Consider the following 27,884-nt stretch of genomic DNA (forward strand, 5'->3'; position numbering starts at 1 on the left):
GTATACTGTTGCTCTCTCGTTGGTCTGATTGCTTCTATTGTTCCCCTCATTTGCAAGTCACTTCGGATGAAAGCGTCTGCTAAATGATTAAATATAAATGTAATGTAAATGTAGAAAAAGAATAGGGAACGCTAGTGTTAGAGGGTCATTTTTTATAATAAATAAAAAAGAAAACAAAGTAGATAGAATAGAAAAAGAATAGAGAATGCTAGTGTTAGAGGCTCTTTTTTTAAATGATGACACGATAGAGAGTAAATGATTACAAAAAAATATGTATTTATTTATATATTTTTGGTGAATTATTACTTGATTAAACCACACTATACCACTGAGTTGAGTGGTAAGTGGACTGATGGACTCAGAACCCCCACCAGAGTGTAGAAGTCAAACATGCTTTAGGACATTTGGGTTTTTACATCCACTGTTCTGTGATTTAAATTATCCATCCATTTCTTCCTTTGTTCTGTTTTATCGCTCTCTCCTGCACGGTGTCCAGCAGGATAATCAAGTATGCACTTGACTATGGGCTACATTTTAATTAGTCATCGGAACCTCCTAATGAAGTTCAGGACTGGCTTGTTAATTAACGGACAATCAGGGGCATATTTAGCAAAAGACAGAGCCAGTATAAAACACCCTAAACATTTACGAGCAGAGGGTTGAAGTCCAAGGTTTCTAGAGGCCTGACCACATTTAACTTGAACACACACAAAACCCACATCTCAAATTCAGCAGTTTTCCAATATATTGTAAAACCGTCAGTTTGCATTTAGTTTACTTTTTCCTCAGATCCCATGGCCACAGATATTGCTCACAGTTTAGATTATATGATTTATATTGAATGCAAAAATGCCAAGATCTGGCTGAAACCACCAACTACTTTATGTGCACCAGTCCGCTCGAATACAAAGTTGTTTACCATATAATGACAATTGTCTTTAATAGTTCTAGTCTATTGTGGTAAAATTGATCTAAAAAAAAGCAGGTCAAATGGACTCTCTTGTCTAATTGGGTGGTTCTTGGCCAGAATAAACAATAATCTGGACCAACTTTTCAAGTCAAGTGATTTTTATTTGTATAGAGCTTTTTAGAATCCGTGTTATTTAAAACAGCTTTATAGAAAAGTGTGCCTTAATGTCTTAAAACTCCATATGAAGAAGCCAAAGGTGACGCCTAAATGCCAATAGCCAACAGTCTGGCTTATTGAGACTGTGTGATGTTTAGTGGCAGGTAAATCTGAAATCAATGATACCACAGTAAGGGCAACAAAGTGGCAGTTCATTTAAATAATAACAGCAGTCAACACTGAGAAATAGCAGAAAATGTGTGTAGCGGTCAGAATGTCCCCTATGATTACAAGCCAATTAACCACTTTTAGTGCTATTTAGCACCATTTTTGTATAAATCACACACTTCACCTTTAAATTAGTTTTTTGTAACAGCCTGCATGGGAACCTGGTAAACACGATGTTGCTTCCTGATGGACTGATAACCCTGTGAACCCTGACTCATGGAAATGCATCAAAACTAGTCCATCATATTACAGTTTAAAGGGGACCTCTTATGCAAAAATCACTTTTATAAGGTGTTTGAACAAAGTTGTGTGGCCGCAATGTGTGAAAACTACTAGCCTATAATGGCAAATATTCACCCACTCATTTTTTTAATAATCCCAATAAATGATAAACAGTCTCTCAGAACAAGCGATTCCAGATTCTCCCAATGTACACGTCGACGTAGGGAGAAATCCTGCCCATTTGTGACACTCTCTCCCCTATTAGCATAGACACACGCATGAGTGAGAAGCTGCAGTCCGCCATTACTGTTTTCTTGCTGTAGCTGCTTGTCAGCATCAAAGAGGCATTACAAGTGTTGTGTTTTGGCATGCACAAATGAACATAGGAGTCTCCATAGACTCCCTCCATCTGAGCCGCTGAGAACACTGTGGTTAAGTTTCATTTTCGAAGGAAATGTCCCAGAAAAAATCTGTAAAGTCCTATGATTATGCCAATTATTTTACGCCAGACTGCCTCACAAACAAGCGTAATTTCAATGCTGGATTTTTGCAAAAGTTGATTCTGAAAGGGATTAATACTAGGGATGCACAATATTATCGGAACGTTATCAGAATCGGAATAAAGGCTTAAAATGTAAACTGATTTTTTTTTTTAAATGCGCATAAAAAAAGAACTTTAGTAAAGTTTATTACTTCTAACAAATACGTTTTTGCTTAAAACTAACCAAAAATAAAAAGTATTTGTTTATAATTTCCACACAGGAGAGACTTGGTGTTGTTTCAAAACAAAGGGAAATATATATCAGTATCTGCATCGGCTATAGGCCAAAATGTGAAAACATTTGAAAAATATTGGCATATCGGCAAAATCTAATATCGTGCATCCCTAATAAATACCAACGCCTAGTGTGCAAACGTCAGCTCCAGACAAAGTAAGCGTGTCATATTTTGTTTTCCAAAGCCTTTCTGAAAGAGCTTCTTGGCACTCTGTCAGGCTAATGTTGCTAAAGCTACCATTTATCTGCTTGTTTTCACTGATGCTGCCTTCACATGCTACCAAAATGACTGTAAATAGGAATGTGGTAGTTAAAAATTGCATATGAAAGCAATGTGAAGTCGACCGCTTGAAAGTTTCTGACATTTTCAGTGTGTGAGATTATTTGTTGGTGCCGGTAAGCCGGAGCATGAGCTCTTGAAGCTCCGCCCTCTTCTGAAAAGGGGGCTGGGAGCACCAGCTCATTTGCATTTAAAGGGACAAACACAAAAACTGCACGTTTTGGTTCATACCCTAAAAGTGGCAACTTTAACAAGCTATTAAAAATTATCTGTGGGGTATTTTGAGCTAAAACTTAACATACACACTCTGGGGACATCATAGTCTTATTTTACATCTTGTAAAAAGGGGCATAATAGGTCACCTTTAAGATTTTGGAAACCCTTTGCCTCTTCCAAATGGTCCGTGGCCGTATGAGACTGAAAGTAGAGATGGTGTGCCTGACATTAACATATGAAATAATTTATTCATTCACCAAAGGAGTTCAAACCCCTCAAGATGGGATTTTTCACATACTTCAAGTAATAGAGTAATATGAGAATATAGAAATCTCTGTAAAACGTTCCAAGGACACCGAGGTGAGAGCCCACTTTGAATTCAGCTGCAAAACTGCAGCCGATCAAAGGCAGGGACAGGGGGGTTTTCTCCAGACGGAGAGGAGATGGAAACTTGCTCCTCTGGGTAAGGTGGGGATTTGACTCAGAGAGAAACTGTAAGACATTATAACTCATAAAATCAATAGCACTAACTATGTTTACCTGCTGACACTAGGATCAAACCGCTGCTTCAAAACTGCCAGTGTTTTGGTATCTTATTTCATCTACAGGATTCGATACACATCTTATATGATGGGTTTTTAGTCTTTTTGGTGCATAATCAGACCATGACTCTCTACTTCCTAAAAGGAGAACTATGCACCATTAAAGAATAAAAATAAAATCCATATGATACATTTTTGTGTGAACAGACTAAAATGTAAGCCATGATTCACTTATGTCTTCACCCAAAATTAATTCACACTTGTGTTCAATTAAAAAATCATGGCATGTCAGTTTTGACGCCAGACCGCATTTTAAAATGGACAAATTAAAATACACTGAATGGAAAATGAAATCTGAGAGCTGCACCAGAGAGAGAGATCTATCAGTGAAAAATTAATAATAATAATTAAATAAATAAATACATTTCAGGATGTTCCTTACACACACACACACACACACACACACACACACACAAAATTAAGGACATATTCCTTTAAAAACAATTTAGTTATTATTGCATTTGTGTTTAAAGCGCCCCTGAAGTGCCTTGAAACACGCAGCGTTATTCTAAGTGGTGACGTAATTTCAACTGAAATAGGAAGACAGGGCGGGACATATCGAGCAGCCCCGCCCCCTTTTTAAAATAGCCAATAGCATTTTGTTTATATCTGCTTGGGCCAGAGCCGTTGAGCTCGGTAAAGCCACATTTGACAGCCACAGTCTAATAGATTATCCCCTAGATTCAATATGAAACTCTTAGTAAAACAAAATAGTGATCATAATCATGCTGAGGCTGTGTAGTTTTATAAGTGTTAAATATATGCCGACTCGCGCATATGATCCGCTCCGTGCGATCGCGTCTCTGGACCAGAGCCAAAGTCTGGATCAGATTGTGCGCACTGCCGCGGTTCGCGTGTCACAACGTGAAACCAGACCTCATTTGCCCCAATTGAAAGCATATTTACACTGTCTGAATCGTTCCCTATTGCCTACATTGTGCACTACGTGCAATTCACTGTACAGAAAATACTAACACTGTGAACAAGTGACCGATCTCAGCCGTAGCTTCAGCGTCTATTTATAGTCGCTTCGGATTCTAGAGAGCATTTGATTGGTCAGAAGATTTGATGAGAAGCTGAAGTACGATGTGACGTCAAAAAAATTGTTGATCCATTTTGGCTGAAGTGACGAACTGCAAGCTTTGAATGCTTATATCTTCTAAATGCGAATTTTGTCAACGTTTTGGAGCACACTGGCTTATAGATAACTTTAAGACTAACATATTGATACTAACACCCAAAAAACTTTCATTATGATTTCATGGGGACTTTAAGTTGAGAGGAAATGAAAAACAAATGTATCATTAGCAACCTTCACGTACAGGTCAAAGGTCAGGTTGATAGGTCACAAGAGAATTCAGAAGTTTATAAGCCAGTTTGAGGTCAAAAAGTCAGTTCAAAAGGTTAAAGGTCAGATCAGAGCACTCACAGTAATGACGTCAGTATCGATGGGACTCATCTCCACAACATTTGCTTGATACGGTTCATCTCGCCACATGGGGGCGTTATCATTTATGTCCAGAACAGTGATGTTCACCTGCAGTGGACAGATCCACAGATACATGCTTGTCATCTTTAACATAATGCATTGCTTCGGGTGACTTTGCTTTAAAATTTGGTGAAAACAGACACCCCTAATAGACACCTAATTTCAATAAATAATTAAATATACTATTAATAATCATCACAATAAACAATTCTTCTTTCACGTAATATACAGTAAGCTCACTTATAGTTGTCTGAGTGTCTGTCTAATGTGGATCAAAGGGTCAGCCGTTACCGTAGCGATGCCGGTTTTCTGCTGTGGTCCCACCCCTCCATCCACGGCTCTTACGATCAGAATATACTCAGACTTCATCTCTCGATCCAGAAGAGCTGTGGTAGTGATCTCTCCTACACACACATACAGTCATATTCAGCTCAGACACACACGAACCTGTTCCAGGCAGCTGGACGAGACTCAAATGTACAAAGTAATATTGTTGTATCTATCTGTTTAGAATTGCAATTTTGAGTGGCCCACATATAAAAACATTAAACCAACCAATGGCATCAGTTTGGGGCGGGGCTACCTGGATTATTTGAAACTTGTTCAAAAACATTATTTTGCACGACGTTTTTAAAAGAAAAAAAATATTTTGTATTTTGAAAATCTGTAATAATTACTATAACTATACTAAGTGAGTTGTGAATGACAGCACTTATTTATTTCTTGTCAATATACTCTTCAATAATGATCCTAGTGTAAAGTGTGCAAGCAGCTGGCTATATTAATGTATGTAATTTCTTCATGCACATGGGAATTCTGTTTAGGAGCATTTATTTGGCGCCATGTAAAAATGGCACAGAAATTGCCTAGAAATGTGCCTAGAGTTTACATTTCTTTTCAAGACTCTCAACCTTTTTGTTTTGACTTCTTTTGGAAGGGTTTTTGCCTTTATCAGAAAATTAATTGAAAGAAAATAAATAAATAAACAAAAATAATATCATGAAATAAATATATTTTATTTAAAATGTACTAGAAGTATTTCTGAAAACATAAAATAAATACAAATTTTAATAATAAATAAATAAATACAATGTCAATGGCAACTAACACTTAGTAAATGGCCAAGCAGACATGATTACTGACTGTTATCGGAGTTATTTAAAAGGGCCTTTGGCCTGTGAGACCCCAAACGAGCATGAGGGTTAAAGGTCAGGTGTGAATGTGTGCCGTTGTCCACCTGAGCGTGTGTTGAGTCTGAACTGTGAGCTGCCCTGCAGGGAATATATGAGGGAGACCTGACCAAACTCCCGAGACGCGTCCAGATCTGTGGCGTTCACAAACAACACCGTCGCTCCTGACACAGAGAGAGACAAAAGAGAAAGGTAAGAGCATGTAAACAAGCCATCAGATAATAAATGTATGAGACAGACAGCTGTACGAAGAGAAAAAAAGTGTGACAGACAGGCAAAGCGTGAGGGATGGTCTTCACACAGGAAGTGGTTAGTTAGTGTGCAGTGCTGTGCATTGATGGAGACAGGGATTTCAGGATCATCAGAGTGCGTTCAGTAACCGTGACACACACAAGCGCACAACGGAGCAAATGTAATTTCCATTTGATGATTGAAGACGAGTCTATTGTGTGGAATAAAAGCATTGAGTGAATAAATGCATGAGAATCATGCCTTTTTCCTCTGCGCACAATCTCGCTCAGTTAAAACACAATGATATAAAGGGGAAAAATAAATAAAATAAACCAAGACAGAAACAAATATCTTGAAGGAGTTTTGTAGTGTGTCCAGAATGATGCAGCACACACACACACAAAAACTGCAGCTGAATAGAATAGATTTGCATTTCCTGAAGGAAACACAGTGCTTGTCATGTGGTGTCAATGAGAAACACCATTGTTAATTTATTTTTAAAAAAAATAGTGTTTCTACTTTTGGAAGGAGTTGCACTTGATAGATAAAATTAATAATTAAATAAATAAATAATAGATTAAATAACTGCACGAAAAACATGTCCAATAACAAATCATTATACAAACAGACATAAGAAAAAGACGGAATTCAGTAAGCAAATACGACAATGAGCACTATTACTCACATAATACTCACTGATAAACAGTGGGAAATTTTCAAAAAAATAATAAATAAAATAAAATAAATGATCACCACAAAAACAAAACATTACAAATTACATTATCACTGGCAAATAGTGGGAGATTTTATAAAATAAAATAAAATTAAATAAAATAAAATAAATGATTAGCACAAAAACAAAACATTACAAATGATAGCATCACTGGCAAATAGTGGGAGATTTTATCAAATAAAATTAAATTAAATAAAATGAAATAAATGATTAGCACAAAAACAAAACATTACAATGACAACATAAAAAAAATTGTGGGAGATATATAAAATAAAATAAAATAAAATATATATAATAATAAATTATATAAACAAAAAATATCAAACAAAAATAAAAAACTAAATTAAAATAATAAAATAAAATAAAAAAATAAAAAAATAAATCGGCACAAAAACAGGTGTGAATTGAATCTGTATATTAAGCAGTTTAGGCTTAATTAATTGCACAAGTTTAACAGGTTTAGAATAAAACTCTAACCAGATTCTCTAGGGAGTATTTGAACTTTTTGGTTGTGGTTTTGGGTGGTCAGAGCTGAAACAAAACTACCAAAATCCTTTGTCCTAGCTCTGGGAAAACCGCACTTATTCACGCAAACCATTATTTTAGTGTGGAACAGAACTAGTGCACAGCTGGCTGAGCGTTGTAAATCATCACTGACAGGAATCTAGTTATGCTGTCATGAGGTTTTGAGCACTGTACATGTGCTACAAGTTGATACATTCTTCCATTTTTTGATAATATAATTGTAAATGTACCTGCAATGATATTCTCGGCTATGTTGACGATGTAAGACGGGAGGCTGAACTCGGGTGGGTTGTCATTCTCGTCCTGCGGAGGAAGGAGGGAAGAGATCAGTGTATTAGTTATCTAAAAAAATCTTTAAATATTAACTCATTAATTTTCCACAGGGGGGGAAAAAACAGCTTTTGGTTATAATTAAATGTATTGATGGAGTGCTTTGGGGGTTTAATGGAAACTCACAGGCTGTGGCGATGGGAAATTATTCAATATCAGACGCATACACTGTTTTACCACTTTAATTCAGTTCAACGTTCAGTAATAACACACACACACACACACACACACAAAATTAAGGACATATTCCTTTAAAAACAATTTAGTTATTATTGCATTTGTGTTTAAAGCGCCCCTGAAGTGCCTTGAAACACGCAGCGTTATTCTAAGTGGTGACGTAATTTCAACTGAAATAGGAAGACAGGGCGGGACATATCGAGCAGCCCCGCCCCCTTTTTAAAATAGCCAATAGCATTTTGTTTATATCTGCTTGGGCCAGAGCCGTTGAGCTCGGTAAAGCCACATTTGACAGCCACAGTCTAATAGATTATCCCCTAGATTCAATATGAAACTCTTAGTAAAACAAAATAGTGATCATAATCATGCTGAGGCTGTGTAGTTTTATAAGTGTTAAATATATGCCGACTCGCGCATATGATCCGCTCCGTGCGATCGCGTCTCTGGACCAGAGCCAAAGTCTGGATCAGATTGTGCGCACTGCCGCGGTTCGCGTGTCACAACGTGAAACCAGACCTCATTTGCCCCAATTGAAAGCATATTTACACTGTCTGAATCGTTCCCTATTGCCTACATTGTGCACTACGTGCAATTCACTGTACAGAAAATACTAACACTGTGAACAAGTGACCGATCTCAGCCGTAGCTTCAGCGTCTATTTATAGTCGCTTCGGATTCTAGAGAGCATTTGATTGGTCAGAAGATTTGATGAGAAGCTGAAGTACGATGTGACGTCAAAAAAATTGTTGATCCATTTTGGCTGAAGTGACGAACTGCAAGCTTTGAATGCTTATATCTTCTAAATGCGAATTTTGTCAACGTTTTGGAGCACACTGGCTTATAGATAACTTTAAGACTAACATATTGATACTAACACCCAAAAAACTTTCATTATGATTTCATGGGGACTTTAAGTTGAGAGGAAATGAAAAACAAATGTATCATTAGCAACCTTCACGTACAGGTCAAAGGTCAGGTTGATAGGTCACAAGAGAATTCAGAAGTTTATAAGCCAGTTTGAGGTCAAAAAGTCAGTTCAAAAGGTTAAAGGTCAGATCAGAGCACTCACAGTAATGACGTCAGTATCGATGGGACTCATCTCCACAACATTTGCTTGATACGGTTCATCTCGCCACATGGGGGCGTTATCATTTATGTCCAGAACAGTGATGTTCACCTGCAGTGGACAGATCCACAGATACATGCTTGTCATCTTTAACATAATGCATTGCTTCGGGTGACTTTGCTTTAAAATTTGGTGAAAACAGACACCCCTAATAGACACCTAATTTCAATAAATAATTAAATATACTATTAATAATCATCACAATAAACAATTCTTCTTTCACGTAATATACAGTAAGCTCACTTATAGTTGTCTGAGTGTCTGTCTAATGTGGATCAAAGGGTCAGCCGTTACCGTAGCGATGCCGGTTTTCTGCTGTGGTCCCACCCCTCCATCCACGGCTCTTACGATCAGAATATACTCAGACTTCATCTCTCGATCCAGAAGAGCTGTGGTAGTGATCTCTCCTACACACACATACAGTCATATTCAGCTCAGACACACACGAACCTGTTCCAGGCAGCTGGACGAGACTCAAATGTACAAAGTAATATTGTTGTATCTATCTGTTTAGAATTGCAATTTTGAGTGGCCCACATATAAAAACATTAAACCAACCAATGGCATCAGTTTGGGGCGGGGCTACCTGGATTATTTGAAACTTGTTCAAAAACATTATTTTGCACGACGTTTTTAAAAGAAAAAAAAAATTTTGTATTTTGAAAATCTGTAATAATTACTATAACTATACTAAGTGAGTTGTGAATGACAGCACTTATTTATTTCTTGTCAATATACTCTTCAATAATGATCCTAGTGTAAAGTGTGCAAGCAGCTGGCTATATTAATGTATGTAATTTCTTCATGCATATGGGAATTCTGTTTAGGAGCATTTATTTGGCGCCATGTAAAAATGGCACAGAAATTGCCTAGAAATGTGCCTAGAGTTTACATTTCTTTTCAAGACTCTCAACCTTTTTGTTTTGACTTCTTTTGGAAGGGTTTTTGCCTTTATCAGAAAATTAATTGAAAGAAAATAAATAAATAAACAAAAATAATATCATGAAATAAATATATTTTATTTAAAATGTACTAGAAGTATTTCTGAAAACATAAAATAAATACAAATTTTAATAATAAATAAATAAATACAATGTCAATGGCAACTAACACTTAGTAAATGGCCAAGCAGACATGATTACTGACTGTTATCGGAGTTATTTAAAAGGGCCTTTGGCCTGTGAGACCCCAAACGAGCATGAGGGTTAAAGGTCAGGTGTGAATGTGTGCCGTTGTCCACCTGAGCGTGTGTTGAGTCTGAACTGTGAGCTGCCCTGCAGGGAATATATGAGGGAGACCTGACCAAACTCCCGAGACGCGTCCAGATCTGTGGCGTTCACAAACAACACCGTCGCTCCTGACACAGAGAGAGACAAAAGAGAAAGGTAAGAGCATGTAAACAAGCCATCAGATAATAAATGTATGAGACAGACAGCTGTACGAAGAGAAAAAAAGTGTGACAGACAGGCAAAGCGTGAGGGATGGTCTTCACACAGGAAGTGGTTAGTTAGTGTGCAGTGCTGTGCATTGATGGAGACAGGGATTTCAGGATCATCAGAGTGCGTTCAGTAACCGTGACACACACAAGCGCACAACGGAGCAAATGTAATTTCCATTTGATGATTGAAGACGAGTCTATTGTGTGGAATAAAAGCATTGAGTGAATAAATGCATGAGAATCATGCCTTTTTCCTCTGCGCACAATCTCGCTCAGTTAAAACACAATGATATAAAGGGGAAAAATAAATAAAATAAACCAAGACAGAAACAAATATCTTGAAGGAGTTTTGTAGTGTGTCCAGAATGATGCAGCACACACACACACAAAAACTGCAGCTGAATAGAATAGATTTGCATTTCCTGAAGGAAACACAGTGCTTGTCATGTGGTGTCAATGAGAAACACCATTGTTAATTTATTTTAAAAAAAAATAGTGTTTCTACTTTTGGAAGGAGTTGCACTTGATAGATAAAATTAATAATTAAATAAATAAATAATAGATTAAATAACTGCACGAAAAACATGTCCAATAACAAATCATTATACAAACAGACATAAGAAAAAGACGGAATTCAGTAAGCAAATACGACAATGAGCACTATTACTCACATAATACTCACTGATAAACAGTGGGAAATTTTCAAAAAAATAATAAATAAAATAAAATAAATGATCACCACAAAAACAAAACATTACAAATTACATTATCACTGGCAAATAGTGGGAGATTTTATAAAATAAAATAAAATTAAATAAAATAAAATAAATGATTAGCACAAAAACAAAACATTACAAATGATAGCATCACTGGCAAATAGTGGGAGATTTTATCAAATAAAATTAAATTAAATAAAATGAAATAAATGATTAGCACAAAAACAAAACATTACAATGACAACATAAAAAAAATTGTGGGAGATATATAAAATAAAATAAAATAAAATATATATAATAATAAATTATATAAACAAAAAATATCAAACAAAAATAAAAAACTAAATTAAAATAATAAAATAAAATAAAAAAATAAAAAAATAAATCGGCACAAAAACAGGTGTGAATTGAATCTGTATATTAAGCAGTTTAGGCTTAATTAATTGCACAAGTTTAACAGGTTTAGAATAAAACTCTAACCAGATTCTCTAGGGAGTATTTGAACTTTTTGGTTGTGGTTTTGGGTGGTCAGAGCTGAAACAAAACTACCAAAATCCTTTGTCCTAGCTCTGGGAAAACCGCACTTATTCACGCAAACCATTATTTTAGTGTGGAACAGAACTAGTGCACAGCTGGCTGAGCGTTGTAAATCATCACTGACAGGAATCTAGTTATGCTGTCATGAGGTTTTGAGCACTGTACATGTGCTACAAGTTGATACATTCTTCCATTTTTTGATAATATAATTGTAAATGTACCTGCAATGATATTCTCGGCTATGTTGACGATGTAAGACGGGAGGCTGAACTCGGGTGGGTTGTCATTCTCGTCCTGCGGAGGAAGGAGGGAAGAGATCAGTGTATTAGTTATCTAAAAAAATCTTTAAATATTAACTCATTAATTTTCCACAGGGGGGGAAAAAACAGCTTTTGGTTATAATTAAATGTATTGATGGAGTGCTTTGGGGGTTTAATGGAAACTCACAGGCTGTGGCGATGGGAAATTATTCAATATCAGACGCATACACTGTTTTACCACTTTAATTCAGTTCAACGTTCAGTAATAACACACACACACACACACACACACACACACGGACGTGGATGTGTCAAACCCCTGCTGTTTTTCAGATTAAATGTGTCTAAGCGGAATCATAATAAAAGAGCAGAGAAATGCCAGAGAGAAATTAACCGTTCTAGTCAATGGACCTCAGAGAAAACCCATGAATTCAGAATTAACACACAGATCACACAACGCCAAACTGTGTTTGTTTGTGTGTGAGCAACTTGAATCTGAAATTACGGTTTTGGGTAATCTTTGTTTTCACCTGATTCTAAAAGAAGTTAAAGGAATATTCCAGGTTACAAGTAAAGCTCAATCACTTGTGGTGTAACATTCATTTAGACTTGTCTTTCCTTTTTCTATACATACACAAAAAAGCTAAATTCTGGATTACAGTGAGTCACTTGCAAAGGAAGTGAATAAGGGAAGTAAACATTAAAATACTCACTGTTACAATAAGATAACCACAAAACATAAACAGCATGCCTGTTAATATGATATTAGTGTAAAATGTTTATCTAATTTTACAACTTTGCTGCCAAAGACAATGTAACACTAACCCTAAAACAGCAAAACTGACAAAAACAACTTTACAGCTCAAATAATATTTAAACAGTAGAACTGCAATTATATAAAATATAAAAGCGTCACATTTCTGCTATTAAGTCCTCCAAAAACTGTCCCCATTCACTTTCATTGTAAGCGCCTCACAGTAATGTTTTTTTTTTTTTTTTATAAAATCATAGATAAGTCAAAGTAATTTTCTGTGGCAATATGAGGCAACAAATGCTGTTAACTGAGCTTAATAGGTATTGAAAATCAAAATATTTACTTAAATTAAAAGACGGTTCAACTGCTTTATGATGCAACATAAGTTGCTCATCTGTCCTGCTTTAGTTTTTTTTACATACACTAACACTGAAAAGTTTGGGATCAATATTAATATATCTTAATATTTTAATAAAATTTAATAAAAGTATTTGTGACGAGAGGGGTGGGGCCGAGAGCCGTGGGAATGGAGCGAGGTCTCGAGTCCCACGGAGGAGCTCCGGAAGGATAAAAGGAGGAGTGACGACAGTGTTGGACGAGAGAGGACCAGGCCTGGATTTTATTTTGTGTTTTGGTTCTGTTTGTGCGCGACAGTCGTCCGCGAGGGGCTGTTGCGCTACTTTGTGTTTATTTTATTATTAAAGTTTTGTTTAAATGTTCGCCGGTTCCCGCCTCCTTCTTCCCGATCTACGAACTTTGTTACAGTATTATAATTACAAAAAAAGTAAAACTGTAAATTAAAAAAAAAATCTTTTGTATCTGAATATATTTTAAAATGTAATTTATTTGTGATGCAAAGCTGAATTTTCAGCATCATTCCTCCAGTCTTCAGTGTCACATGATCCTTCAAAAAAATGCTGATTTGCTGCTCAAGGAACATTTCTTATTATTATTATAAATGTTGAAAACAGTTGTGTTGCATAATATTTTTTTTTGTGGAAACAGTGATATATTCGTTTCAGGATTCTTTTATCTATAAAAAGTTCAAAATATTCACAGAATTTATTTGAATAAAAATCTTGCAATATTATAAAAGTCTTTACTGTTATTTTTGAGCAATTTAAAGCATCCATGATCAATAAAAGTATTATTTCTTTCAAAAAAAAAAAAAAACTTACTGACCCCAAACATTTGAACGGTAGTGCAGCTGACATGATATTACAAATATTTGCATAATGTTTTCCTCTAATCACCATCCCGTAGAATCGCACTCTTTCATGGTGTAGTATATTGAACATTGCCTCAGGTTGTGTTAAGTGTGAAGGCAGGTGTAGTACTCACAAACAGCTCTATGGTGACTGGAACAGTGCTGTTGAGGGACGGGTTCCCTCCGTCTCTGGCCATCAGTGTCAGAAAGATCAGTCCACCTGGAACCTGCTCATAATCCAGAGGACGATTCACGGTGATGACTAATAAACAAACAAACAGGAGTTATGACACTAGGGTTGCCACCTTCAGCGAGGCAAAATAAGGGACACAAATAATCAGTAAGGAACTCATAGCTCAACAGTAAACCATGAGAAAACATGCTCAAGTAGGCTATGTAAACTTGCAACAGAACACATTAACATTGTTATTTTAAATTTGATTATTTATAATTATGAATTATTATTAGTCTTTTTTGACAGTTCTAAAAACTTTTTAAAATGCCAAATGACATATGATTACTTATTATGTATATATTTATGATTAATATAAATGATAAATTAATAAATAGGGTATAACATAAAATAGGCCTATAATCTATTAATTAATCTGGCTAATAATGCCTAAAAATATAATAATTATGTGTACTAAGCTCTGATAATGTATTAACAGACTATCCAAATTTTATTAAAACAATAGGCCGATACCTTTAGAAGCACGGATGTGTCTGTCACTTTAAAGGTATGGTTCACCCCAAAAAATGAAAATTCTGTCATAATTTACCCAGGTTGTTCTAAACCTGCATGAAGTTCTTTCTGCCGTTGAACACAAAAGAAGACACTCTGAAGAATGTGGGTAACTAAACAGCTGCTGGTCCTCAGTAACTTCCATAGTAGAGAAAGAATACTATCAAGAGTCATTGGGGACCAGAAACTGTTTGGTTACTCACATTCTTCAAAGCATCTTCTTTTATGTTTAACAGAAGAAAGACATTATTACAGGTTTATAACAACTTGTGGGTGGGTAAACGATGACAAAATTTTCATTTTTGGGTGAACTATCTCTTTAAGTCAGACAGTCCACCGTGAGCAAGCTTCTCTGCAAACTGCGCGTTCATCATTAGTTACTGAACAGATCCATTGATAACTTTCCCATTCAGTCCTACATCTTGTGAGAGCCTTGTGTTCAAAGGGCGGATGTGAGCTCTAGATGTTTTAAACCGCGCAGGTTTACCGCGAAAGGGCTTTAACGGCACGCGTTCTGGAGACTCCGTCGCTATGGAAACAAAGACGGCAAAATGCAATCACGCAAAAATGAACTTCTTTGATACTTCTTATGAAATTGATTTCATTATAATTGCGATTAGTATTATAAACAGTGCACAATACCTATTTGTTGATTCAACTATGCGTTGGCCTTTGTAAAATATGGGACAAATCGCGTCCCGTATTGATTTGATACGGGGCGCATCATTTTACCTTTAAATACGGGACAATTCTGTATTTTAAGGGATGGGTGGCAACCCCATATGACACGCAAATTGAATAAATATAAAAACAGAAAAACAAATATATCACCACATGCTTACTAGACAGCCATCTATAATCCATTTATGAAACACCAGAGGTCACAAAGGCTTCTCTAAAGGCATTTTCACGCTTTAAGGTGTTAAACCCAAATCCGATTCCTGAGCGATGGAGAGCGCATAATGTAACCCCTCACCAGCATGAACAAGCAGTGAAATCATTTTTGTGCTTTCCAGATAGTAAAAAAATAAATAAATAAAGGTACAATAAAGGTAGTGAATATGATAGAAAGATTACAAAAACAAAGTGAACTGGCAGACACACAACAACAACACACATCGCCACCTGCTGGTCAGACAACTGCAGCAACTGCTGTCAAACTGTCAATCACAGCACAGATTAGAGTAGACGGCTGGAATTAGTGCTGCTGTGTCCACATGCGGAGATAATTAAACACTAACTGAGACATACTATCAAAGACAATTTTTAATATAACTCCGACTGGATTCGTCTGAAAGAAGAAAGTCATATACACCTAGGATGCCTCGGGGGTGAGTGAAACGCATTCTAATTTTCATTTTTGACTGAACTAACCCTTTAAATCAAAATCTCACAGAATGGCAATGTATAAAAGTCATTAAATTAATTAAACACCTGATCTCTTTTTGCCTTAACTGAGTATAATTTTTGTGCTTTTCAGATAGTAAAAAAATAAATAAATAAAGGTACAATAAAGGTACTGAATATGATAGAAAGATTACAAAAACAAAGTGAACTGGCAGACACACAACAACAACACACATCGCCACCTGCTGGTCAGACAACTGCAGCAACTGCTGTCAAACTGTCAATCACAGCACAGATTAGAGCAGACGGCTGGAATTAGTGCTGCTGTGTCCACATGCGGAGATAATTAAACACTAACTGAGACATACTGAACACTAGCAGAGTGAATGATCCACAATTACACATCAGAACAAGGATCAGGGAGTCTATAAAATCTGGCCTTTAACATTCACATTCAACTCAGTGGCTCTGTCCTCATTTTACATTCTTGGTCTGATTGTGCTCGATTCATCGGTGCATGTGTTTTTCTCTGAAACAGCTTTCCAACTCAGCTGACGTCACAAATAACTAAAACTTTTCAACCCTTCCCATCCATTCTGATACAAATCATCCACTTTTCAGTGTTTTCACATCTCTTTATGTTTCTCACCCGGGCTCGGACTATTTGTTGTGGAGCCTGTTCGTTCTCCATGAGTGAACCCGTATACGCCTCCTTCTGGAATACTGGCGCATTGTCGTTTACATCCAACACGTTAATGCGAAGGCGTCCTGTAGTCTCCTCCCCTCCTCCATCACGGGCCAGTATTGTTAGAGTAAAGCGTCTCATGAGCTCATAATCCAACCGGTCTCGAAGAGTCACCCAACCTGTCTCAACATCCAATGAGAACCTGGGGGAGGAGTTAATATATGGAAATGAGTAACTGTTAACCAATTAATCGTTGCATGAGAGGTACTTAAAGAGACAAATTAATTAACCAGCAAATGAGAACTTTGAAAGTGTTGGATCATGCAAAGGCTATGTTCAGAACAGCACACTACCATAGACTCATATTTTAGCAGTAAGTATACTGGGCACAGTTGTAAGTGTTTTTTTAGTATTAAAAAGTCAGTCAGTCAGTCAAAAGTTTGCAATAATTAAGATTTATTTTATGTTTTTGAAAGAAGTCTCTTCTTCTTACCAAGGCTGCATTTACTATATTTTTTATTAAATAAATTCAGCCTTTCTGAGCATAAGAGCATTAAAAATCACCAAAATGTTGACAATTATTTACTGTATATACTATAATATTATTATGTAACTTTTATTTTATTACTGTTTTTTTATTACTTATTACTTTCATGTTAACTTTAGTTTAAGTTCCTAAGTCCAGATCTGCATCAAATGTTTCACGATACACGAAGTTCCGATCTAAATCAAATGAGTCGTGAACCCGCTCCCAATTTCTGATCTGAATCAAAAGATTTGCGAACCTGCTCCGAAGTTCCGATCTAAATCAAACGATTCGCAAACCCGCTCCGAAGTTCCGATCTAAATCAAACGATTCGCAAACCCGCTCCGAAGTTCCGATCTAAATCAAACGATTCGCAAACCCGCTCCGAAGTTCCGATCTAAATCAAACGATTCGCAAACCCGCTCCGAAGTTCCGATCTAAATCAAACGATTCGCAAACCCGCTCCGAAGTTCCGATCTAAATCAAACGATTCGCAAACCCGCTCCGAAGTTCCGATCTAAATCAAACGATTCATCGCTGAAGTAATACCGAACCACTCCAAACGTGCCAATGTCATTATCCGTGGCCTGCAGAGAGAAACACACAAACAGAGAGCCATGAGCATCATCAAGACGCATACTCTTGGTCATTCTGTATGTGAATGTGTGTGTTTGTGTATCCTTGAGTGTGTTTCAGTGTTTTAATATTGAGATGATGGTGTCAGCATCCCCTGTCCTACCCTACAAAGTACTCTGTTCTGCACGATTAACGCTGAACACACACACACACACACACACACACACGCACAGTCACTCTTCAGGAAGGACCATTAGGGGAAGAACTCTCCTCACACCAGATGGGCTGGCATGAACTGGCCGCCCTGTCCTCTGTCCTAAAACAACACAAGCTTTTGCTTCACCTCTTAAATTGTCAGAACTGCCTTTATAAAAATAAAAGGAAAAGAAAGTAAAGGTGAGTGACAACACATAAGTGGTCTCACTGACATGTTCACCCACACCTCAACACTCACTCAGCCTTATTTCTGCTGCTGTTTAAACCCCAGTGAGCCGCATTGATGTCTATTCGATTTGGAGTGCTCTATAAAGACAGCAACTCCACATGTTATACAGAAGTGCATGCACAGAAGACTTGACTCACAATTGATTACAAAAAAGTTTGATTTTAGCTCGTTACTAAGCTAACAATGTGATACTCTAATGAGCATAAATATACATAACTCACAAATACTGGGTAAAATAGTCAGACAGCCCCGCCCCCAAACTCATGCCATTGGTTGAGACAGAAGCTGACAAGTGGCACTCAATTTTTAAAGCGACAAAGCAGTGTTGCTATTGTTAACTAGAACTAATACTATAAAAAATTGTTAATAAAGCAGTAATAAAATAAAATATACATTTTGGATGGAAAACCTAAACTTAAACTGGAGCGGTTCCAGCGTAAATGACTCAATTGAATCAGTTTTTCTGTTCCTCCACTTTTCATGTCTTCAGCCACATTTACACGACATTGTCAGTACTACTACTGGTTTAACGAAAAACTATGAGGTTTACAAATAAAATATTCATATTTCCATTCCCAAGATAAAATCCAACACAAATCTAGGAACATATTCAGGTGAGGTAACTGGTTTACTGCTAACTAGTGAAAACACTCCATTAAAATGACGAGCAACGGACGGACGGACGGACGGACGGACGGACGGACAGACAGACAGACAGACAGACAGACAGACAGATAGATAGATAGATAGATAGATAGATAGATAGATAGACAGACTGTGAATGTGTGTGTTTGTGTATCCTTGAGTGTGTTTCAGTGTTTTAATATTGAGATGATGGTGTCAGCATCCCCTGTCCTACCCTACAAAGTACTCTGTTCTGCACGATTAACGCTGAACACACACACACACACACACACACACACGCACAGTCACTCTTCAGGAAGGACCATTAGGGGAAGAACTCTCCTCACACCAGATGGGCTGGCATGAACTGGCCGCCCTGTCCTCTGTCCTAAAACAACACAAGCTTTTGCTTCACCTCTTAAATTGTCAGAACTGCCTTTATAAAAATAAAAGGAAAAGAAAGTAAAGGTGAGTGACAACACATAAGTGGTCTCACTGACATGTTCACCCACACCTCAACACTCACTCAGCCTTATTTCTGCTGCTGTTTAAACCCCAGTGAGCCGCATTGATGTCTATTCGATTTGGAGTGCTCTATAAAGACAGCAACTCCACATGTTATACAGAAGTGCATGCACTGGAGACTTGACTCACAATTCATTACAAAAAAGTTTGACTTAACTCATCGCTAAGCTAACAATGTGGTGATCTAATGAGCATAAATATACATAATTCAAAAGTACTGGGTAAAATAGTCAGGCAGCCCTGCCCCCAAACTCAAGCCATTGGTTGAGACAGAAGCTGACATGTGGCACTCAATTTTTAATGCAGAAATGATTAAAAATCCTTAATAAAGCTGTAATAAAATCTACATTTTAGATGAAAAACTTTAGAAATGTTGCCAACATGAAACATGTAAAACTGAAACATGTATAAAATCTTAAAATAAAATAAAAATGAAATTTTCAGCATTACTCCAGTCTTCAGTGTCACATGATCCTTTAGAAAGCATTCTAATGTGCTGATTTGATGCTTGAAATATTTCTTATTATTATCAATGTTAAAAGACGTTTTTGTGGAAAATGTGAGATTTTGTATTTTTGACGAATAGAAAAGTTCAAAAGAACAGTATTTAATTGAAATAGAAACTCTGTAGAAATTTGGCAATTTTACAAATGCTTTTACTGTTACTCTTGATCAATTTAAAGGTATTCATTTCTTTCAAAAAAAAAAACTAAACTTTAAAATGGTATTGCATAATCCACTTTTCTGCAGAAAAACAATCTGTATTTTCTTTATGAATTAATCAATTCACAACCAAAAAATCTGTCAAGGTAGGCATGCACCATAGTAATAAGTATAGTATATGAATATGTAATCATTCCGTATCAAAGCATGTTACATTTTTCTCCTGAAAATGGGAAATAAAGTGTTTCCAGAAACCACAGTGACAGATGCTGAATTTGGCACTCGTCAACATCATAAAACCTGCCCAAAATGACACTGCATTTGACAATAAATACAGCACAGGAACATTATGAGATATCCCAGTGAAGTAGATGTTGTGTAATAGCATATAGACAGCATAAAGTGTGTGTGTGCATGTGGAAAAAAAGTTATTCAGTGCTGAAGGGAAACAGATTCAAACCTGACTTGTATCTTTATGCAAATTAATACAAAAGGTTGAAAAAACAAGTCACCACAGAAACAACAGCGCAGCTGCGTATGCGTGTGTGAAAGAAAAACAGAATATGACAAGTGACACTTCTCTTTTCTAACACACACACACAAACGGCAAGTGCAACATCTGTTAGATCCTGATATAGAGAGAATTTGTTTTCTTTTTTGTAAATGATAATCCATCAAAGCAGATGTGCAGGTGTCTGTTATCAGACAGTTGTTATTGGGGCTTGATTTGGTGGACTGAAACTGATCTGTACAGTTTTCCGCAGCCTTTTGCTGTAATTATACACATACACAGTCTCATTCTCAATAGCCTTATGTAGCCAGACTTTGCCAATAGTCAACATCTGGTCCAATTTGCAGCTTAATCCAGCCAAGAACTGGCCGCTTAGACAGGAGAGACCATCTGATGACATTTAAAGTGACCAACCATAGTTTGTTTTCTTTATGTGACCTTTAAGGCCAAAATAATGAGGCCATAATAAGTGAGACAGGTTATACCAAAACCATCAGAAACATTAGTGGAAAACAAGAGTAATACCAAGCCATCCAAATATAAAAATATTATAGGATATTTAATGGATATGACCAAAAACAAACATACGAATATAAACGTGTGCATAAACGTGTATAAACGATGTTGTTTACTTGCTTAGTAAGTGTCTTAAACAGCACTTTTCAAAATTTTCATCTTATAATAAATGAACCTTACAAACTTTAGCAACTGGATCTTCCTATAAAGCAATCATTGTAGCAGCCTGGTACCAACAACCTTTTCCCAACCTGACCTTGAATGAATGAATGAATCAATCAATCAATCAATCAATCAATCAATCAATCAATCAATCAATCAATCCAGTGCAAACTGACAAAAACTGTCCTATGATTTAACATTTTTGTTGTTTGTTTTTTTTTTTAAACAAAATTAAAACTAAATCAAAATGTAAAATTTGTTTCACAAACTCGTTAAGAAAAAACGAAAACTTGTTTAAAGACTGTTAATCAGATTTAGCATGGCTGAAAATGTCCAATTAGCATCCAGAACTGGAACTGCTTGTTTCATTATCAATGACAAGGGTGTGACTTCATTCCAATTTGCTCTTTTATTTAGTAATTTCTGTTTGTTGTTTGAATTTTCTATCTGCATTTCAATAATGATCTGATATAGCTGCATTTTAATCCAAGGCTCTGCCAAAAATGTATAGTCTTAAGTCTGATTTTCAGCTAATATAGTGTTTCATGCTACATTGATGGGATATTTTTGCAGGAGTCTGCCTGCGGAGTCTATATTGGGTTATTTGACAAAATCCCTTTTGATGTGTGTGAATCCCAGAGCTCGTGTCTGTAGAGTGTGATGGACTGTACTTCTGATTAAATTATTTTAGGTTGATTCTCATTGAAATGGGATGTCAAATTTGATGTTCTTTTACAGTTTTACTTAATTTTTTGTGGTGCTGATGTTAATGTCAAGGTAAGCGTATGATGTAATAGCTTGTTGTTTAATTTCTCTCTCTGGCGAGCGTTCTGTGATGGATCACGGCTGGGTGCTGGTAATGGGGTTTCAGTTGACTGGCAGTGCTGCTGGTGTACAGGGTCATTGAGTTGTGGGAGTGTGTGCTGCTGTCAGTGCCACTATTACAATCCATGATTCAACCATGCCCTGATGATGACCTCACCCTCTGTGTGTGTTTTTCAGTGTGGATTATGACCAGCGCTCGCCTGGTGCCACTCTACAGTGTATTCAGCCAACCGGCCAAAACAGTTTGTTACAAGAAATGCTGCCAGAGTTTTACTGTGACATGGGTGGAACACCAATGGACCGCAATGCTCACTTCCTCCATCTCAATAATTGAATAAACAGCCAATGAGCTTACACTTCTGAATGCATTCAGCCAATCAGTGTGTGATCTGTGACGAAAAGAAACAAACTTACAAACAAAAGAAAGAAAGAAAGAAAGAAAGAAAGAAGGAAAGAAAGAAAGAAAGAAAGAAAGAATGAACAAAAGGACAACAGAATGAAAAAGAACAAATGTACAAAAACAATCAATTACAAACAAAAATACAGAAAGGACAAACAAACCAACGATTCAGTCTTTCTGCCTTTTTTCTTCTATATAGCCTTCCTTAATACACTTTTGCGCAAACAATAACAGAATAAGCAAGCTAACAAACAAAAATCAAACAAAAAAGGAAGCAAAAGAAAAGAACAGACAAAAGAGAATGAATAAACAAACGGACAAAAGAAACAAAGTAAGAACGAAAAATAAAAACAAAATGGATAAAAGGAACAAATGGACAAAGAACAACTGAAAGATTAACAATGATAGAAAATAATAAACAATTAGACTCAATCTTTCTTTCTTTTGTCTTCTCTGTATCCTTCCTTTATACAGCTTTCTACAAACTAACAAAAAATGAACAACTGACAGAAAAACAAACAAAATAGCCTAGAGAACGAACAAATGGACAAAAAACAAACAAACAAAAAAAACAAAATAGAGAATGAACAAATGGACAAAAAATTGAACCAAATGGATAAATTGAACAAACAAAAAAGAAAAAAAAAATTAAGGAACAAAATGAATATAAGGAACAAACAGGGACAGAGAAAAACAGATTAACAAAAAAAAGATAGAAAGTAATGAACAAAACAGACTTGTCTATAGAATCTGTGTATCATTCGATCATTCGTTTTTTGATTTAATATTGAAAGTAGAAAAATTTGAAAACGGCTCCTTTTTTCGTTTTTTTGTTTTTTTTCCAAAAAACGAAAAACGAGAATTCAGCTTAAATTTTCGTTTTTCGTTCATGGGTGGAAAAATGAATAAACAGCTTGAATATTTGATTTCTACACGTGGGCGGGAATTAAACGCCCCTTTCTGCTGATTGGTCAGCCAAAGATCAAACCGTGCCATCATCAGTTCTTCTCACTTTAAGAACCGCTGGTCTACACAGAAGAAAGCCCTGTCTAGACTCTGCCCCAGTATGAGTTGTGCTGAGCTATTCATAAGCCAAGAATCCATACAACTGCAGCAGTGGAGGACTATTATTCTGCTGAGTGATACTGCAGAAGAACTGATGATGGCACAGTTTGATCTTCGGCTGACCAATCAGCAGAAAGGGGCGTTTAATTCCCGCCCACGTGTAGAAATCGAATATTCAAGCTGTTTATTCATTTTTCCACCCATGAACGAAAAACGAAAATTTAAGCTGAATTTTCGTTTTTCGTTTTTTGGAAAAAAAAAAAAAAAAAGAAAAAGGAGCCGTTTTCTAATTTTTCTACTTTCAATATTAAATCAAAAAACTAATGAACGAATGATACACGGATTCTATAGCCTTCCTTTATACAGCTTTCTACAAACAAACAAGCAAACAAATGACAGAAAAAAGGAAAATGAACAAATGGACAAAACAAAAGTAAGTACAAAAAAGGAACGAAACGAATAAACTGAACAAACAGAAAAAGAAAAAGAAAAAAATAATAATAAAAAGAAAAACAAATGAACAAACAAAAGACTCCATCTTTCTCTTTCTTCTGTCTCATTTCCCTCACATCCCTCATTTATGGACTTTACAAACAATTAAAAGAACAAATGAACAAATTAAATAACAAACATCAGGATAAAAAAATAAAAGCAGCAAATAAGCAAATGAACAAACCAGCGAGCAAAAAAAAAAAATGAAAGAATGTGATTTTCCCTGTCCATTGTCCACTCTATCGCTCCTTCATGCCCTTTTGCACAAACAAAATCCTCCCCTTTTCCTCAGGCTCTGCCCTCACAATTCTCTCTGTTTAATTCCCTCTCTCTCTCTCTCTCTCAGTGTGATTGACAGGCCCATAAGTGCAGTGATGACAGTGCCGGGGCTCCGGGTGTTAGCGTGACAACCGTCGCTATGATGACAGGAGACTTAATGCAGGTCAGGTGAGATAGACAGGGATCAGAACGGAGAGAGGATGGCAGAGGTGATAGTATCTCTCTCTCTCTATCTCTCTCACACACACTCCTCCATCTCTTCTTCCTGCTCATCTTTTCTGCTCAGTCTGCCAAAGACACACACCTGAATCTCCAGACAGCAGCCCAACAGAAACACAAAGACACAAAACTTCAGAAAAAGAGCAGAGGAGCAGCCTGAAGACAGGCCTAAATGTGCACCTGATAGTTTGGACCAAAATCTGAAAAAACGGTTCTCTCTGACTGACACGTGTCAGACAACATCTCAGCGTGAATGAAAGCGAAAGTGACACCAGGGTGAGGAGAGACCCTCAATAGAGATCCAGCTGTGACAGATGAGACAAGAGACCATCCACAGAACAAAAAAGCCTCTTTTCATTCACTCAAACCAAACAGCCATCAACAGTTAGTGCCATGACCACAACACAGAAACAAATAAAAACAGCTACAATGTCTCATTTTGGAATAACTGTAATATTTACTTAATAATTTCCTTAAAGTCTTCTAGCTTTAATAATCTGGATATGTATTGCAAGTCTTAAGGCCCTTCACACCACAGCTACAAATAAAACTAAAATGATAACTATATCAGCATCCACACCGTTCTGTTTATTATAAGTATGTGCATCATCTGCTGCTTTAAATGGTGAAGCTCCTTAAAGCAGGATGGATTCTGATGGCTTTCAGTTGGAAAAAAAATTGTTTTCAAAGTGATTCCAACTATATTGTTCCTCTGTGTTATTATCGTTATATTTGTGGTGTGGACTCTATGCTTTTACATTTAGAACGATTTTAAAAAAGACCTTTATCATTATTGCTATAGCTATCGTCATTGGTGTAGACGGGCCTTTAGTGTGTGTGTGTGTGTGTGTGTACACACTGCCGTTCAAAAATTTGGGATATCAGTAATATTTTGTTTTTAATAAATAAATACTTTTATTGGAGAAGGATGCATTAAATTGACCAAAAGTTACAGTAAAGACATTTATTGTGTTAAAAAAATATTCAATTTCAAATAAATGTTCTTTTGAACTTTATATCTCAGAATAAAAAAACTCAAAAAATAAAGTAGTGCAACTGCTTTTTCAACACATAATAATAAAAGACAATTTCTTAATCACCAATCAGCCTACTAGAATGATTTCTGAAGGATCATGTGACACTGAAGACTGGATTAATGCCTGCTGAAAATCAAAATAAACTACATTTTAAAATATACTAAAATAAAAAACAGACATTTTAAATTACAATAATATTTCACAATATAATTAATATGATGATTTTAATTTAGTTCATATTAAAGGGGTCATATGATGCTGCTAAAAAGAACATTATTTTGTCTATTTGGTGTAATGAAATGTGTTTATGCGGTTTAAGGTTCAAAAAACATTATTTTCCACATACTGTACATTATTGTTTCTCCTCTATGCCCCGCCTTTCTGAAACGCGTCGATCTTTACAAAGCTCATCGGTCTGAAAAAGCGAGGTGTGCTGTGATTGGCCAGCTATTCAGTGCGTTGTGATTGGCCGAATACCTCAAGCCTGTGACGGAAATGTTACGCCCCTCACCATATTGTGATGATGCCCTGTCAGGCCGGAGCGATGATTCAAAAACATGAAAACCCATTATAAACGAGGCATTCGTTGCATCCAGTGGGGACATAATTATGGATTATAATGACTTGTACTGTATTTTTTTATGCGTTATGAACTGTTCTGGAACAGTGTTGTAAATACAATTTAACCACTGATTTCTAGTCGTGTCCATTTTTGGAAGGCCAAACAAAGTAGTTTCGCTTTCACAACGAAAAACACAGCGGCCTAGCGTGAGGGGAAGCCCCGGCTTAGCGTGCACTGATACAATCAATGATTTAGAAACAATCAACAGAAATTACTGAGCATACACACTGAGCTGAATCTACTTGCAATTAGTTTAATCATAAAGTTCACTCTTTCCAAAAAGCACATTAGGTGAACTTAATGACAAGTTTTGAGAGACACCATTAGCTACTTAATTAATTTGATGGAACAAGTTTCCTTGAATGTTTTGAGTAAATTCGACATATTAGGACACTCAAATGAGTGTGTGTGAGATAGTATTAGTCTCGGTGGTCAAAGTGAATCTGTGACTAAGCTGTTAGTGACACATTAATCCAATGGAGCAATCTGCCAAAACACACACATCGAGGTCTACACTCCTCTGAGACCCTTAGGGCCTCACTAATCTACCGAGATTAGCTGAAAAATGTCTCCACAAGTGACAATCGGACTAAACATTCTTATGGGCATGTCCAAAAAAGAAAGGTGATTCATAAATCATTCATAAAATGCTGCTTTAGCATAATTTATTCTAAAGCAGCAAAAAAGTTTTTTTTCTTTCATGGGTTGTTTTTTTTTCATGGGTAAGATTGGCCTGTAGTAATAATTAGCTTTATTTTAAAATAATTTAGTCTATGGTAAACTATATGCAACTAGGAAGACTATATACGACTATAAGACATAAATACATTACAAACATATCAAAACATGCCAAACATAAAGAGCATTTACAGCATTTTGTCTTGGCATTTCTTTCACACATGCATGGACATTTAAACCAATCAAAATTTGCAAAGTCATATAAATCCTAATAACCGTGACAATAAAACCTGTGTACATAAAGTTTGTATATCTCAATTCAAAGTATACACTTTCAAAAACAGGCTAGAGGTTTAAATAAAGTGATTAGATAGAAATTCATAATTTTTTAGGTTAACAGAATTAGACCAAAGAAACAACTATGTCAAAATGATGACATGAAGACAAAACAATGGTGATTGTTGTGTAATCTTGCCAAAAGTCAGTGTGACAATATCCAGTTGGAGTCAAATGTTCATCAGCATTCAGTATCTTTTAAAAGTGGGCAGACGAAATGGCTTCAATCAAAATGATATATATCTATATATATATATTGAGGTGGCCAGAAAGAGGTATGGTCCCCCACAAAGCAGCCTGAACACCTTCAGCACCATGGAGAGCCCCATCAGAGGAAGCAACAAGAGCTGGGCCACCCAGTAAGAGGGTTCAGGACCAGGGATAGCTCCAACACAGGTGTTCACCTTTTCCCCTCTAACAGGGTGCCCAGTAGTGTCTCAGTCGGGGAGACGAGCAGATGCTGAATGCTGGATCACCCTAAACCCACACACGGGACAAGTTCT

At 36.4% G+C, this 27,884-nt stretch overlaps 1 protein-coding gene across 1 annotated transcript in view; it reads right to left on the reverse strand.

Annotated features, from left to right (window-relative positions):
* The window catches only part of cdh23 (cadherin-related 23), a 265,137-nt gene that overhangs the window by 62,975 nt on the left and 174,278 nt on the right, over nucleotides 1-27,884 (reverse strand). The window contains 7 exon segments of the mRNA XM_016533594.1: nucleotides 9,135-9,242; nucleotides 9,486-9,598; nucleotides 10,432-10,548; nucleotides 12,104-12,176; nucleotides 14,238-14,458; nucleotides 16,826-17,082; nucleotides 17,935-17,993. Of these exon segments, the coding sequence (XP_016389080.1) occupies nucleotides 9,135-9,242; nucleotides 9,486-9,598; nucleotides 10,432-10,548; nucleotides 12,104-12,176; nucleotides 14,238-14,458; nucleotides 16,826-17,082; nucleotides 17,935-17,993 (948 nt within the window).

This window comes from Sinocyclocheilus rhinocerous, unplaced genomic scaffold, assembly GCF_001515625.1.
Source record: "Sinocyclocheilus rhinocerous isolate Xijiao unplaced genomic scaffold, SAMN03320098_v1.1 scaffold304, whole genome shotgun sequence".
Lineage (NCBI taxonomy): Eukaryota > Metazoa > Chordata > Actinopteri > Cypriniformes > Cyprinidae > Sinocyclocheilus > Sinocyclocheilus rhinocerous.